This window comes from Zingiber officinale, chromosome 1A, assembly GCF_018446385.1.
Source record: "Zingiber officinale cultivar Zhangliang chromosome 1A, Zo_v1.1, whole genome shotgun sequence".
NCBI lineage: Eukaryota > Viridiplantae > Streptophyta > Magnoliopsida > Zingiberales > Zingiberaceae > Zingiber > Zingiber officinale.
The window spans coordinates 127,635,898-127,650,112 of NC_055987.1; the positions used below are offsets into that span (position 1 = coordinate 127,635,898).

Sequence of the window (14,215 nt, forward strand, 5' to 3'; positions counted from 1 at the left end):
ATGATGAACAAAGCTCAAGATGTTGATTTAGTGCATTCCTTTGAGTTTTAAATTCATCAAAACACATAGTTATGTGTTTTCCCATCATTGGGAAAGCTAATATACAAGTCATGTGTATTATGCCCAAGGAACATGATGGGATATTGGTTTTGAAAATGTTTTTGGAAAACCTTGGTGAAGGCTATCTTTTGATAGTAATCACCATTGAATAGTTAGACACAAACTTGAAGAAAAACACTAAAGTTTTTGCAAGTTTTCAAGGTTGTGTCAATCTTTGAAAATATGATGTATTTTCATAGAAAGCTATTTTTCCATGATTAAGTATGCCCTAAATAATGTCTACACGAAATTTCATAATTTTTAGATTTTTGTAGAATTTTCTAGGGGTTTCTGAAGTTGACTGAAATCGAATTTCAGCAACTATCAGAGCTCCGATCGATCCATGGATCGATTGGAGTTCCTGAATCGATCCATGGATCGATTCAAACGGCAATTCCCGCGAGCAGAAGCTCGCTGGATCGATCAGCCGATCGATCCAGGGAGTCTGAATCGATCGATTCAGAAAGGTTCAATCGATTGGAACCCAACTCCAATCGATCCAAGTTGCTGATTTTGGCTGGGAAGGCCTGATTTCAGCATCTTTGAACCTCTTTGAATCTAGGTAACCATTCCAAACCCCTTAAATACATCTGTATACATACAAAGGGTGTTTTCATGTTGAAAACAAGGATGGATTGGTTAACGAAGACTAAGTAGAAGTTTAGGTTGAGGTTGTTTCAAATTTTGAATATTTGAACCTCAAAACTTCTAAATTTGGGTTTCCTAAAGGTTTAGGGATTCCAAGTCATTGTTGGTGCAATGACAGAAGTTACCACCATGTCTTTAGGGGGAGGGACTCTTTAAAGACATGAAAATTATTTTTCATGAACCTTGGAAGGTGGTTAACCGTCTGTTGTGAACTTGCTCAAGGTTGAGCATTTAAACTTGAAATGGGGAGAAATGGGGAGTGGATATCCTCATTATTTCAAGTGGACACTCATGTGGTAGATAAGGCTCAAGGTTGGGTAGTTGTCTACATTGAGGGAGAAGTTAAGGATAAATGAAGGGTATGAGACCTTCATTATCGTGTTGATCACAACGAGTGATGTTGTGAACAACGATGAGCAACTCTTCAGGGGGAGAGTCTTCAACAAATGGATTTGTTGAAGTGTGCCTAGAATTGGAGCATAGGTTGATGTGTGTCCAACGATGGGTTGATGTGTGCCAATAGGGGGAGAATGTATGGTTAAGCTTAGTCCTTCATTACCTATGGGAAGGTCATAGGGGGAGAATGAAAGGACTCATGAAAGGGAGTAAGTTAGGCTTTCATTACCTAGAGGGAGTTTGCCCTCTTAGGGGAGAATGAAGAGCTTAATTTATGCTCTCATTACCTAGTGGCATGAAGAAGGAGGCTATGGGATTAGCCTAACTTACATATGGGATTGTAAGTGTTATTGTGGTATTGTCAAACATCAAAAAGGGGGAGATTGTTGGTGCAATATCCCTCAGGTCAAGGTTGACCTGGGTAACCAAGCTGAGTCTTGGTTTGGGTTTAGATGTTTGACAATAAGATATTAATTGAAGAAGAGTCAAGTAGGTCAAGGTTGACTGGATACTTGACTGGGAAGTCCTAACTGGGATGTTAGGCAAAATGAAAGACTTAGTGAGTGAAGCTAGGCAGTATGAAAGTTCTGGTGAGTGAAGCCAGGCAGAAGAAAAGTCCTGGTGAGTGAAGCCAGGCAGAAGGAAGTCCTAGTGAGTGAAGCTAGGCAGATGGAAATCCTGGTGAGTGAAGCCAGGTGAAAGTCCTAGTGAGTGAAGCTAGGCAGATGGAAAACCCTAGTGAGTGAAGCTAGGTGAAAGTCCTGGTGAGTGAAGCCAGGCAAGGGAAAATCCAGATGGATCAAGGATGATCGGACATCTGGTGCTGGGAAGTCCAAGTAGGTCAAAGGGATTGACCGGATACTTGGCACAGAGAAAAGTCCAAGTGGGTCAAAGGGATTGACCGGACACTTGGTAAGGGAGTCCTAGCAGGTCAAGGGAGTGACTAGATGCTAGGCATGACATACCAACAGGTCAAGGTTGACCGGATGTTGGTTTGGGAGGTTTAGGACTTGGTTTTGGACAAAAACCAAGTGCTGGATCGATCAGTGGATCGATCCAGGCTCTGGATCGATCAGTGGATCGATCCGCACCTGTCCAGCGAACAGAGCTTCGGATCGATCCGTGGATCGATCCAGAGGTCCCAATCGATCAATGGATCGATTGGGACGTGGCTGCGCGATAAGCGCCGGATCGATCCGTGGATCGATCCGCCGCTCGATCAGAAGCTCGGATCGATCCGTGGATCGATCCAAAGCCTCCCGATCGATTGGGAACATTCGAATCGATCGGATCCGACCGCTGACATCGTTATAGGCCGCAGGCGCTCGATGGCTGCGGTATCTCTTCACGATTTCATCTCCCAGCTCCTCCTCAACGCTCTCAAAGATCATATCGCCAGTTCTTGAAGGATCTTGGAAGCTTTCCAAGTCAAGAGGCGGATCAAAGGCAAGAAGAGAAGCTAGGGTTAGGGTTTTCTGTACTCATTGTAAGCTTTGCGCTTGTATTTTGTTTCCCTTTCCTTTCTTCTTGTACGGAGAGTCTTGTAGGGCTTCTCCGCCCTCGGTAGTTACCGAAAAGGAGTGTTTTCATAGTGGAGGGTGCGTGCGTGGTGTGGATCCTTGGACTAGTCACCTCTTGTGAGGTGGATACCAAGTAAACCAACCGTGTTAGCGTTGTTGTATTTGTTTCTGTATTTTCCGCTGCACATCTTTGAAGGAACAAGCAACGCTGAGCACCGAGCGAACGCGACGAGCTATTCACCCTCCTAGCTACTTTTGGTCCTAACAAAGTCATATTTTTTTCAGGGAATACTAATTGTGTGTGTAAATTCTAGATTTAAAACTATTTTTTTGGGTTTTCTTATCACACTTTGGGAAATTGGTTTTGGTTAAACTAAAAGTAAATATATGAAAGTTATGTAACCAAAGAATGATAAATCATGCTAACTAGGAATAGAAATGTTCTACAATTTTACTAATAATCAAACAATATTAAGCTCTTCTTTAGTAAACTCTAGAGATCAAATTCAAATCAATTAAGATATCTCCCACTGAATTAAATGAAATAAACCCGGAACTCAATCAACCAATCCACAAAACTTAAACTCTAGCTCTCATGAAACACGATCATCTCAACAAGTTAGCAATAATAAAATTTAGATTCCATGCATTCACTAAACTTGAACTAAAGATTTCAGACACTAGCTGAATCAATTGACAACTCAAGTGAGAACATACAACATTAAAATCTCCCAATGTCAATGCAATATTAGTCAAGAAACTATAAAGAATTTGCTTTGGAATTAAGCTAGTGAATGCAGTTCTAAAGGTTTCCAGATTCTAATAATAGATTAAGGAAAAGAAAATCATAGAATCTTCAAAATCTGCTTCCGAAGGCATCAGTAAAACCTATTCCAACTTGTATCCCTAATTTCAGAACTCCTCGACAATTCAAATTGTAGCAAATCTAGCTCAACACATCAAATGTTTTTGAACTTAAGAAAAGATTTCAAACCGACTCAGTAATTGCAATAGGAAATTGAACACAGAAATTCAAACTAAAAAAAAAACTAAACTGCGAATGAAAGAATTCAGATCATTAGATCTGAGCCATTTAGATTAAAATTATATGTAAAGAAAATGTTCCACAACTTAAATTGAAATTATACTCCTTCTCTCTGTAGTGACACAAAGATGCTCTTGGAGACCTCCCTTCAAGCAATCGCCTGAGAAAATCCAAGCTCCCAGCTTGTACAAACGACTCTAACAACTCCTGGGTACCTCCCTTCAAGCTCGTGATTGGCTGACACACTCAACGCACGATGAATCAGAGTATTGTAACTGGTACTTGCTCACTTGATCGATTGATCTGATCGATTCAGGAGTCGCGAGTAGAATGACAGATGAAATGGAATTGAAAATGTCGGTAAAACTCCGCTGTCATCTCTGTTGGAAGTGGAAACTGTAGATCAAAGAACCTCCCTCTGATCCGCGGCGAGGTAGGGGAAACACAAGAAACAAAATCGCAATTAGAGAAACTCTGCCTGATGCACTCTTCCCTTTAGGCGATGGCCACTAGTGGCTCGATGTTCGTTGTAGATGAAGAAAGTCGATTCTCAGATCTGGAAGTGAAGCGGGGCTCCGCGATGGTGCTCGCAAGAAGAAATTAGCATGGTGAACAGTGGCGAAGCCACTGTTCTTCATGCCAGGATCAAGCTTTTAAACTCCCATTGAATTGGTTCAGCTGGCTCAAGTTGGGTTCAGTTGGTTCACAAGGTTTGGATTCGAATTACGAGCTGGCTGCAATTGGTTGAACCTGAATGCAATCAATGAGTCCAATCCTACAAAACCCAATTACATTTGTAAAGTAAAATGTTGTTAAGAGTAATAAATGTGGTTAGCTCAAATCAATCCTTGCTTAATAAAACCAACTTGCAAATCAATTTCTCATTCAAAATAGTCTCTATAACTAGACAATTCCTGCAAAATAAAATGCCACATAAACACATCATCACCAAACATCTGGTCCTCCAAACCTGTTTGGACTTTCTCTGATCCTGCTTAGTGCTTGATCAATTTAATCAACTAAGACTTTCCTACAACATCAAGTTAGCACAATATATATAAAATAGTAACATAAAATAGCATTAGTAGGGTCACACATGCTTGAAATTCACTTCTCCAAAACTTCTTATTACCTAGGGTTACCTCCCCCTAGGGTTTTCTATTGTTTAGTTTTACTCATTAGGATTTTCACCACCTAGCTTCACTCACTAGAGTCTATCTTCACTCACTAGGACTTTCATCACCTAGTTTTACTCATTAGAGTCTAGTTTCACTCAATAGGGTATAGCTTCACTCACAAGGGTCTAGTTCACTTACTAAGACTTTCACCGTCTGACTTCACTTACCATAACTTTCATCACTTAGCTTCACTCACTAGGACTTAGCTTCACTCACTAAGAATTTCACTACCTGGCTTCACTCATCAAGGCCTAGCTTTACTCATCAGGACTTCCATCACCTAGGGTTACCTCCCCCTAAAATTTTTCCTTGCGTAGAGTTGACTCCTCCAAGACTTCTCACTTGGCCAACCTCAGTTAGGACTTCCCTTGCTAGTCATATGGTCCTGACTAGATTTCTTTCACATCCAAACATCAAGTCCCGTTTGGATCAACCCTTAGTCAAACTGACTAGACTTAGGTACATTGTCAAATATCGAAACCCTAAAGGATGATTGCACTAACAGTTATATGTCAAGATGATTTGAATTGATTATCTCAAGCTATCGCCCTAACAAGCCAATTACCAACTTCATTCGAGCTCTTTATGGGATTACATGAGCCAGTGGGAATGTAGTGTCCGAGACAATCTATTGTCGAGTCGTTAAGTGCTCCGAGTACTAAGTTCGTGAAGCCAATGCTAAATGCTCGGGATGGACACCAAACAAACCTGAAGCCTAAGTTCGAGTGGGTTGTGTGAGGAGCATCGCCCGAGGAACAAAAACAACAAGTCTTGTAGCAAGACAATCTCTTTAAAACAAATTCGTTCCCTCTAGCAGTGCTAAGAAGTCATGCTTGGACATTTGTTTTCCGAGATAAAATGGTGATACCACTAACATAACATACAGATTATCATAGTGAACTGAGTGTATGCCTAAACACTATCACAGATATCCGTCGAGTAAAAAATTGCTTGATAGAAAGAAAGAAGAACAAAAAATGAGAGTATCAAGTGGAATGATCTCTCGTCTTTTTTTGTTAATAATCTCTCTTTGTTTTTTGTTCAAACTTTCTTTACTTGATTCCTCCTCTCATAAGGCTGTCACTCTTGAGTAGTACGTAACAAGTCATCTATGTAGCTTGATCATCAAGCTTGAGTAACAAGCCAAAGTGCGTATTTGAGTAACCAGTCAAGCCGGTCTTGAGCAAGAGGGTAGATCCTCTGGTCCGCTTTTTGTGAACCAGGGGAGGACCGACCACTTACATGTATTAGTGGGGAGTCATGGCCCCCACCTATTTTATAGGTGGGTACCATGACTCTCCACTAATACATATAAGTGGGTCCTCCTCTAGATCGCAAAAAGCTGACTAGAGGATCTGGGCTGCATGAGCAATAAGCTAAGCATGTGAAAGAGAATGGTGACAAACATTAGCTCACGTGGACACATTATGACTCGATAGATCCGATACGAACATTTGCATTTACAATAGAATCTTGGTTAATTTAGGGTTTGGATTCGCATGCCCTTCTACTCTAAATATCAACCACTTCTCGATGTCATCCAACTCACAATATGAACTAATATCTTTTTCATAGTAGAGCAGTTTTTTCCATCCATCACTTTATTCATTCACATTTTTCAATAATATTTTCTGTTAAGAGTGTCAAAAATAAATCTGATCTGATGACCCAATCCGAATCGATATGAATAAAATCAAGTTCGAGTTAAGCATTTTCAAGTTCAGGTTGTTGGGGTTGCAAGGTTGCAAACGTAGTCTCACATTAAAAATGCATGAGAAAGATCATGGGTTTATAAGAGAAAAATATCTCCATTAGCATGAGACCTTTTGGGAAGAGCTCAAGAACAAAACCATGAGGGCTTAGATCTAAAGTGGGCAATATCATACCATTGTAGAGATATCTAAATTCTTTTCGATTCTTCAATTGGTATAAGATCCTGGACTGCCAGAAGGTTAGACACCAGGCAGGAAGTCCTAGTAGGTCGGGTGGACCAAGGGGCAGGAAGACCTGGTGGGTCGAGGATCGAATGTGGAAAGCCTGTGGTCCTTTGTTTTGGGGGGAGGGGGAGATTGTTAGGGTTGCAAGATTACAAATATAGTCTCACATTGAAAACATATGGAAAAGATCATGAGTTTATAAGAGAAAGATATCTCCATTGGCATGAAACCTTTTGGGAAGAACCCAAGAACAAAATCATGAGCGAGGTATCTAATTTTTTTTCGATCCTATACAGGTCAGGTTCGAATTAGAGGATTTTCGGATTGGATCGGGTCAAGTTCGGGTTAACTTGGGTTGAAACGGATTGACCAAAATATAGGGTTTAGTGGATCTTTTAGGGTTAAATCAAATTTTATTTTGAAAATTAAGATATTTTTATGTATATTAATATCGATGTTAATATGATAATGATGGAATATTGAGATAAAAGTGAAGAATTTTAAGGAAAATAGTTAAAAAAAATCGTTTTGAATCAAATTTTCAAATTATCTGAGTCGGAATCAGATTGATCGAGTTCAAATTCAAATTTAAAAATTTCAAGTTGAATTCAGAATCAAATTGAGTTAAAAAAAATTCAATCTAATTCAACCATCCGAATTGACACCACTATTTTATGTCAAGTTATGTGGTTCGGGGTAGCATCAAAAGTTGATAAAACTGGTGTCATTTTGGCAATTCTGAAACATTGGGGCCATTTAGAAAATGGTAAATTCAGAGGGGTAAAAATGAAATATATATTTATAAATTTACAAAATTCCAATTTTTTTGGGCCTCCGCCATCTACTCTGGTTAATGGCTCCGGTTCCTGTTTAATCGAGAGCGAGGAGAGAGAGAAAGAGGAAACCGAGCAAGGGGATGAGAATCCATTTCCCAAGAGCAGAGACTCTATTTGGAATCGTCCTGTGCCTCTAGGTATGTATTCTTCGATCGAACTCTTCCTCGATTTCAATTGCATTGGGGATGTTTGTCGTTTCGTTTTCCTTTTCCGTTTCGAATCGAAAGGGGAAAACTTTTTAGGCGATCGGAAAATGTCGTCTGATGTTCTCCCGATCTTGGCAGTTGCAGCGTGTATCGATTCTTTTCACATAGGGCTATTTCCAAATCAATCAAGCTTCACTCTTTCTTCTGCCACAAACAGAATATGTTTGTTTCTGGGACGATTTTGTAATGATCCGATGGAAAAGAAAGATTCTTTTTATTGCGTTCTAGAGTTTGATTTTTTGATTGATGGATCAACTTTACTCCGTGTAAGTTTGGATTGGATTTCCATTTTTGCAGAGGAGTTGTGAATGATGATGTCAAAGATGAGCGAGCACATTGAACAGATCAATGAGATGATCCGTGAGTTCAGGGGTTCACCATCGTCTTCAGATTCGGAAAGTGAGAAGCCTTCTTCTCACAATTCACGGAAGAAGCATTTATTTGGGAGGAAGGAACCAATCCATGCCTTACTCGGAGGAGGAAAGTGTATGTTTCTATTGTCATCACAACATTTATTTACAGCGTGTATCAGTTTTATCCTTGGAATTGAATTTTCCTATTCACTTCTTGTGCAATTGCTAGAGTAAAACAAATAATGTTATTGTGGATTAATGGAGGCTTAAAGATATAAGGATTGGGAAACATGAACAATATAGCAATCTTTCACTGATGGAAAGAAGATGAATTGGATCAGGATCAATTTTAAGTTAAAAGGAAATTGTGGAAATATATTCTTGGTGTGTGTGGATAATCACTGACTAAACATGGAGCTTCTTGGTCTTTTAGTCAATTCAAGGTAGAATTTCGACTTTCTTAGATTTTGTTTTGAAACAAGCATTTCACAAATACAATAGTTGTTGCCTTGCCAGTGGATGTTATAGATTTTCTTGCTTGGAGAATTAGTCGATCGAGTTAGTATTAACTTAGTCTCTTGTTTGCTAGTAGGTATCAGTGCGGCCTAAATTTTCCATTAATCACATACACTAGTTCAGTGAATACATCCTGATTTATGACTTTGTTTTTCTTTCAGCCGCTGATATTATTCTATGGAGGAACAAGCAATTGTCTGGAAGCATACTTGCTGGAGTTACTGTCATATGGCTTCTTTTCGAATGGATTGGATATCATCTATTGACTTTTATCTGCCACTCTCTTATACTTACATTGGTTGTGTGTTTCCTTTGGTCTAGTACAGCATCTTTTGTCAATAGGTAATTAAGCCAAAATATGTTCTCTTGGAACAGCAATCTGATAAGAGTTTGAATTGCCTCATGATGTTTTCCTAACTCATGGTGTTAGGTCTCCACCAAAATTTCCTGAAATTATTATACCTGAGGATGCATTCTTATGGATAGCGCATGTGGTAAGACATGAAATGAATGAAGCATTTGCAACTTTTCGATATGTCGCTTCCGGGAAGGACTTAAAGAATTTTTTGAAGGTATGTTCTCTCTTTTCTTCTTCTTGGCTTTCTTCATTTTGTCGGCTTCAAATTTTTCATCGAAAAAGGTATTTCGTAGGTGATTGGAGGTCTGTGGATCGCATCAATAGTGGGTAACTGGTTCAGTTTCTTGACGCTTATATACATCGGTCAGTTTCTTAATTCTTCTGTTCTAAATTTCACAATTTTACGACTCAAAATATAACTATCTTGGATCTTGAATGGGGCCAGTCTTTATGCTTGTGTATACGGCTCCAGTCCTGTATGAGAAGTATGAAGACCATGTCGACGCAGCTGCTCAGAAGGCGATCCGTAAAATTAACAAGCACTACGCAGTCCTCAACAGAAAGGTACTGCAGAAACTTTCAGGGGCACCTTGTTCCAGCAAGAAGCAGAACTGAGTCAATCTCTTCGACGTCTTTTTTACAACGAGTAATCTTCAGAACAAATGTGTAGATTGCATTACAGGCTATTGTTTGCATAGAGATTGTTAGTAGATGCTTGATTTCAAGCAAATGCATTCTTTCAACTTTCAGTTGCATTCTTTTATTTCTTCACAAAAGAAGACATCGTTCCTTTGAATTCAGACGTGAGTTTAAGAATTAGAGATGCCTGAATAGACTGCATTAGGTTGCCTTAATACATATATATCTTGCTCTTTCTACAGAACAAAAAGAAGAATGCAAACTAACACACTTTGTACTCTTGAGTTCTTTCTTATCATCTCATCTCATTAGGTTCACAATTGATATTTGTTCTCCTTGTGTGTTTCTTAATTCTAACTCCAAATGAGATGGATGCTAAAATAAAGCCTAGCAATCTTACAAATTCAAGCTCTGCAACAATAACTAAAAGAGCATCCAGCCGTCCAAAAGCGACCGCTGGGATCCAAACATCTGCTCAAGGAGTATCACCATTGCCATGGCAAAGGATGCATCCAGCCCTGGCTCTATGATTAGCCAGAAGACATCAAGGCCAAGGGCAACCCCCTGGGCACTTTCCTTCCTCTTGATCTCTGCCAATTGCCGCCGCTCATCGTCAAAGAAAGCACAGCTCCGTCGTGAGTAAGTGCCTTCGACGTTGTAGCCAAGGCGAGAGTTGGAGCCTGAAGCACAAGGAGTTGCATGTGCCAGAGTCTTGGAGTGCAGGAGCCGAGCGTGATTCTTCTTGACAGTAAACTGAGGGTTGATGGTCTCTTCGGCATTGTAGATGAGCCACTGATCACCTAAACTGAGCCTCTGCATGTTCAAAATTCAAATGCTGAATGATCAGTTATGAAAAGTGGAATCTACCGACTACTAGCAAAATCACATCAAGGCCCCCCTCATGCTAGTTCTGTCTCTAAGAACAGAATTTAGCATATCAACAAACACTCGGTAAGCATTCTTTCAGCCCTAGCATTCCTTTGTTCCCTTGTAACCAGAGAAATATATACATAGACTACAGAAATAAGAGAAGGGTCTTTGATCCACACTAAGTCAATCTCCTATTGAATTCTACCAATGGTGCTCGAGAGTATTTGACCAGACGAATAACTCATCAGTCTTTGTTCTAAAGCACGCAGCAATGATTCCACAAGAATAGTCAAGGTCTTTTCTCCAAAGTTGGTGGCCATCAAATTCTATGTCATAAGCCATCTGCTAGTGTGTCCTTAGGAAGATTCTTCATGATTTCTGTGTAAGTATTTGGTATTTCTCCATTTGCTCTTTAAGCTTCTAAAATGTTTGTTCAATTTTACTTGCAAAGATCTAATTACCTAAATCTTGAATGAAAACAGTAGGCTGCTGGATTCAAGAAAGCTGAAAAATGGTAGCTACAAATTTAGGGAAAGCATCAAATGATCCATGGTAAATCAAACCAACTACAAAGCCAATTTTTCGAGATTCACCAGAACGAAAACCACAGTTTTAGGGATTCGACACAGATTGGTCCTTTGCCTTACCTTTCTCCGGATCGTGTGGAGCGGCTTCCCATCGGCGTCCATGAGAAGGATCTCATTCCTACTCCCCACGGCGTAGTTATCGACCCGGAACACCAAGTTCCCCTCCGAGTCGAAGACCGTGAAGCCGTTCCCGTTGAAGAGGAGCGACTTCCGCCACACCGTCAGCTCCACCGCCGTCCGCCCGTCGCCGCCGCAGGGGGGCTCGGCCCCAGGCGACTCCGCGGACACATTCGACGCCGGGGTAGCGTTGGGGTGTATCTTCGCCATTTTCCTCCGGGGCCGAGAAAATGGAGAAGCTAAGGAAGCGATCGGCGATGGCGACTTCGACCTCGGCAGGACGGCGAGTATTTAAAGCCCCCAGCTTCCAGGACCACCCCAGCACCAACACGTGCGAAGCGAGTGAGTATGAACATTCTCTCCATCTTTCTCTAATTCCCAAAAGGTCCTCGAAGTTATAGAATTGTTTTTTTTAAAACCCTCAAAGATTTCATAAATACCACACCGCCCCAACTTTTTTTTTAAAAAAAATTCTACATATTAATTTATCTAGCAAAATAAAAGCACATTAATATAAAACATTTTGTATTAGTGGAGAATAACTTTAAATATTGATGTTTTTCTTTAATATAATTTCCAAAGTCCATACAAAAAGGGCAGAATAACTTTACTAGAATATACAAAAAAAAAAAAAATGAAGAAGATAAACACACAAACAAACATAATTATTTTAACAATATTGTAAAATACAAAATCCAAAGTTGACTTGCGATTTTAAAAAGTCATGCAATAATACATATTCCAAAGTTGAAAGAACATCAAATCAATGCCAAACATGATTCTCTACTTTATTTATGCACCAAAAACAAAAACAAAAAAAATAAAAAACATAAGCATTTGCAATAATTGGTTATGTGGCTTAGGAATGTTAGAAAAGATAGGTGTTACAGAGTAAAGAAAGGAATGAGGTAGTGGAGAAGCTCATGAACATTAGCAACCATGAATGGGAAGTAGGCATGTACTTGATAATGATGTTGATTGTTCCGAACCTCACTAAGTGGGTGCTTGATTCGTTCATTTGTTTATCTCTTTCGAGTTTCCAATTCGATGGTGCAATTTAGCATTATGTTTGTGGCACACTAGGTGCTTGGGAAATTTTGGAAAGGCCATGGATGTTTCATTCTCGATCGACTAATCTTTGTACTATTAATATTGATAGATTGTTGCATTAATTACGTTAGGTTTGGAGGGGGGGCTTATTGGATAGGCATCATGACTTGAATGGAAAATTAGCTCAAAAATATTTTTCAAAGTTTGGCAACCTTTCTTTCTCACAGTTTTGTTGTTTCACCAATTATTTTTGTTTGTATTTTTTTGGAAGTTTGTAACACATGTTGAATTTCATCAATATTTCATTTTCATACAAACTTCATTTTCATTTTCTTCATGTTTTAATTTTATGACTAGCTCTGTGCGATAAACTTACATATAAACTACTCCACACCCATCACACGAAAAAAAAAGGTGCCTCGTATTTTCAGTTTCACAAAATGATACAAGCTTATTGCATAGTATAATGTGAAAATATTTAATTTTATTAAAAATCATAAATCAAATTGAACAATCTTCTCCTTCAAATTTATTTTTCCTATAAGAATTAAATTAGTTTTATATATATATATATATATATATATATATATATATATAAAGCTCCTCCATGATCCTACGTATAAGCCGGTCGCTTAACTGAAATGTCTTTTATTGAATATATTTCAGGCTGATCTTTCATTTGGCCGGGCATTTATAGTAAACCCTATGAAATGAAGCACCTTTAACCTGTATTGATACCAATCTGCTCTATCGTGTGCTAAATACTGCGAAGATCTGTTCAGAGACTAGTATGGTGTTTATAGTATGCCAAAGATCTATTCAAAGAACCATATGATAAATTATGTATGTTAGAGTCTTTATTTTTAGGGACGATATGACCTCAGGTAATTTTAAACCTAGCCAACCTCTGCCCGACCAGCTATATATGTAGAGTCTTCTAAAGATAAGTATCTTTAAGCCCGCTCGGTCCTTTGTCCGACCGGACGTACATAGAAAGTCTTATGTTTAGTCGGCCTTTATCTGATCGATCATATATTAAGAGCTTTACGAGGCTAAGGGCGCTAAGCCCAGTGGCCTTTGCCCGACTGGGCATGTACAAAGAACCTTATGTTCGACCAGTCTTTATCCAACCGATCATATATTAAGATCTTTATGAGGCTAAGGGCACCAATCCCGACGACCGGCCTTTGCCCGGTTGGGCGTGCACAAAGAGCCTTATGTTCGATCGGCCTTTATTTGATCGATCGTATATTAAGGTCTTTGCGAGGCTATGTATTTGGGATTAGCCGAACTTTGTCCGGTCAGGCATACACAAAGAGTCTTATGTTCGACCGACCTTTATCCGGCCGATCTAGTATAAAGAGGTATATGAGGCTAAGTATTTTTAAGCATGCTCGGTCTTTGTCTGACCGGACGTACACAGAGAGTCCTATGTTCGACTGACCTATATCTTATCGATCTAGTATAAAGATGTTTATGAGGCTAAGTGTCTTTAAGCCCGCCCGATCTTTGTCTGTCTAAGCGTACACAGAGAGCCTTATGTTCAACCGACCTATATTTGGCCAATCTAGTATAAAGAGGTTTATGAGGCTAAGTATCTTTAAGCCCGCCCGTTCTTTGTCCGACCGGGCGTACACAGAGAGCCTTATGTTTGACCGACTTGTATCTGGTCGATCTAGTATAAAGAAGTTTATGAGGCTATGTGTCTTTAAGCCCTCCTGCTCTTTGTTCGACCGGACATACACAGAGAGCCTTATATTCGATTGACCTTTATCCAGCTGATCTAGTATAAAGATTTTTAGAAGGCTTAAGCGTTTATAGCCCGGTCGAACTTTCCTCCAGCAGAGCTCCTTTGAACCC

At 39.6% G+C, this 14,215-nt stretch overlaps 2 protein-coding genes across 2 annotated transcripts; one reads left to right on the forward strand and one right to left on the reverse strand.

The window, feature by feature from the left end:
• Positions 1 to 7,657: 7,657 nt before the first annotated feature.
• Positions 7,658 to 9,904, forward strand: LOC122031916 (reticulon-like protein B6). Its single transcript, XM_042591147.1, has 6 exons — positions 7,658 to 7,796; positions 8,163 to 8,351; positions 8,896 to 9,076; positions 9,165 to 9,306; positions 9,386 to 9,455; positions 9,538 to 9,904. The coding sequence occupies exons 2-6, from the start codon at positions 8,174 to 8,176 to the stop codon at positions 9,705 to 9,707; spliced, it is 741 nt and encodes a 246-aa protein (XP_042447081.1). The 5' UTR covers positions 7,658 to 7,796; positions 8,163 to 8,173; the 3' UTR covers positions 9,708 to 9,904.
• Positions 9,883 to 11,592, reverse strand: LOC122031924 (protein LURP-one-related 8-like). The gene is made up of 2 exons (XM_042591158.1): positions 11,249 to 11,592; positions 9,883 to 10,544 (listed from the first exon to the last, which is right to left on the reverse strand). Exons 1-2 carry the CDS (start codon positions 11,513 to 11,515, stop codon positions 10,155 to 10,157), a joined length of 657 nt encoding a protein of 218 aa, XP_042447092.1. The 5' UTR covers positions 11,516 to 11,592; the 3' UTR covers positions 9,883 to 10,154.
• Between the last annotated feature and the right edge of the window lie 2,623 nt (positions 11,593 to 14,215).

Excerpts from the sequence above, each read along its gene's own strand:
- LOC122031916 (XM_042591147.1), top strand. The coding sequence starts at position 8,174 with ATGATGATGTCAAAGATGAGCGAGCACATTGAACAGATCAATGAGATG. Across the intron at positions 9,307-9,385 it reads ACTTAAAGAATTTTTTGAAG|GTGATTGGAGGTCTGTGGAT; the intron begins GTATGTTCTCTC and ends GGTATTTCGTAG. Across the intron at positions 9,456-9,537 it reads CTTGACGCTTATATACATCG|TCTTTATGCTTGTGTATACG; the intron begins GTCAGTTTCTTA and ends GAATGGGGCCAG.
- LOC122031924 (XM_042591158.1), bottom strand. The coding sequence starts at position 11,515 with ATGGCGAAGATACACCCCAACGCTACCCCGGCGTCGAATGTGTCCGCG. Across the intron at positions 10,545-11,248 it reads TCCACACGATCCGGAGAAAG|AGGCTCAGTTTAGGTGATCA; the intron begins GTAAGGCAAAGG and ends TTGAACATGCAG.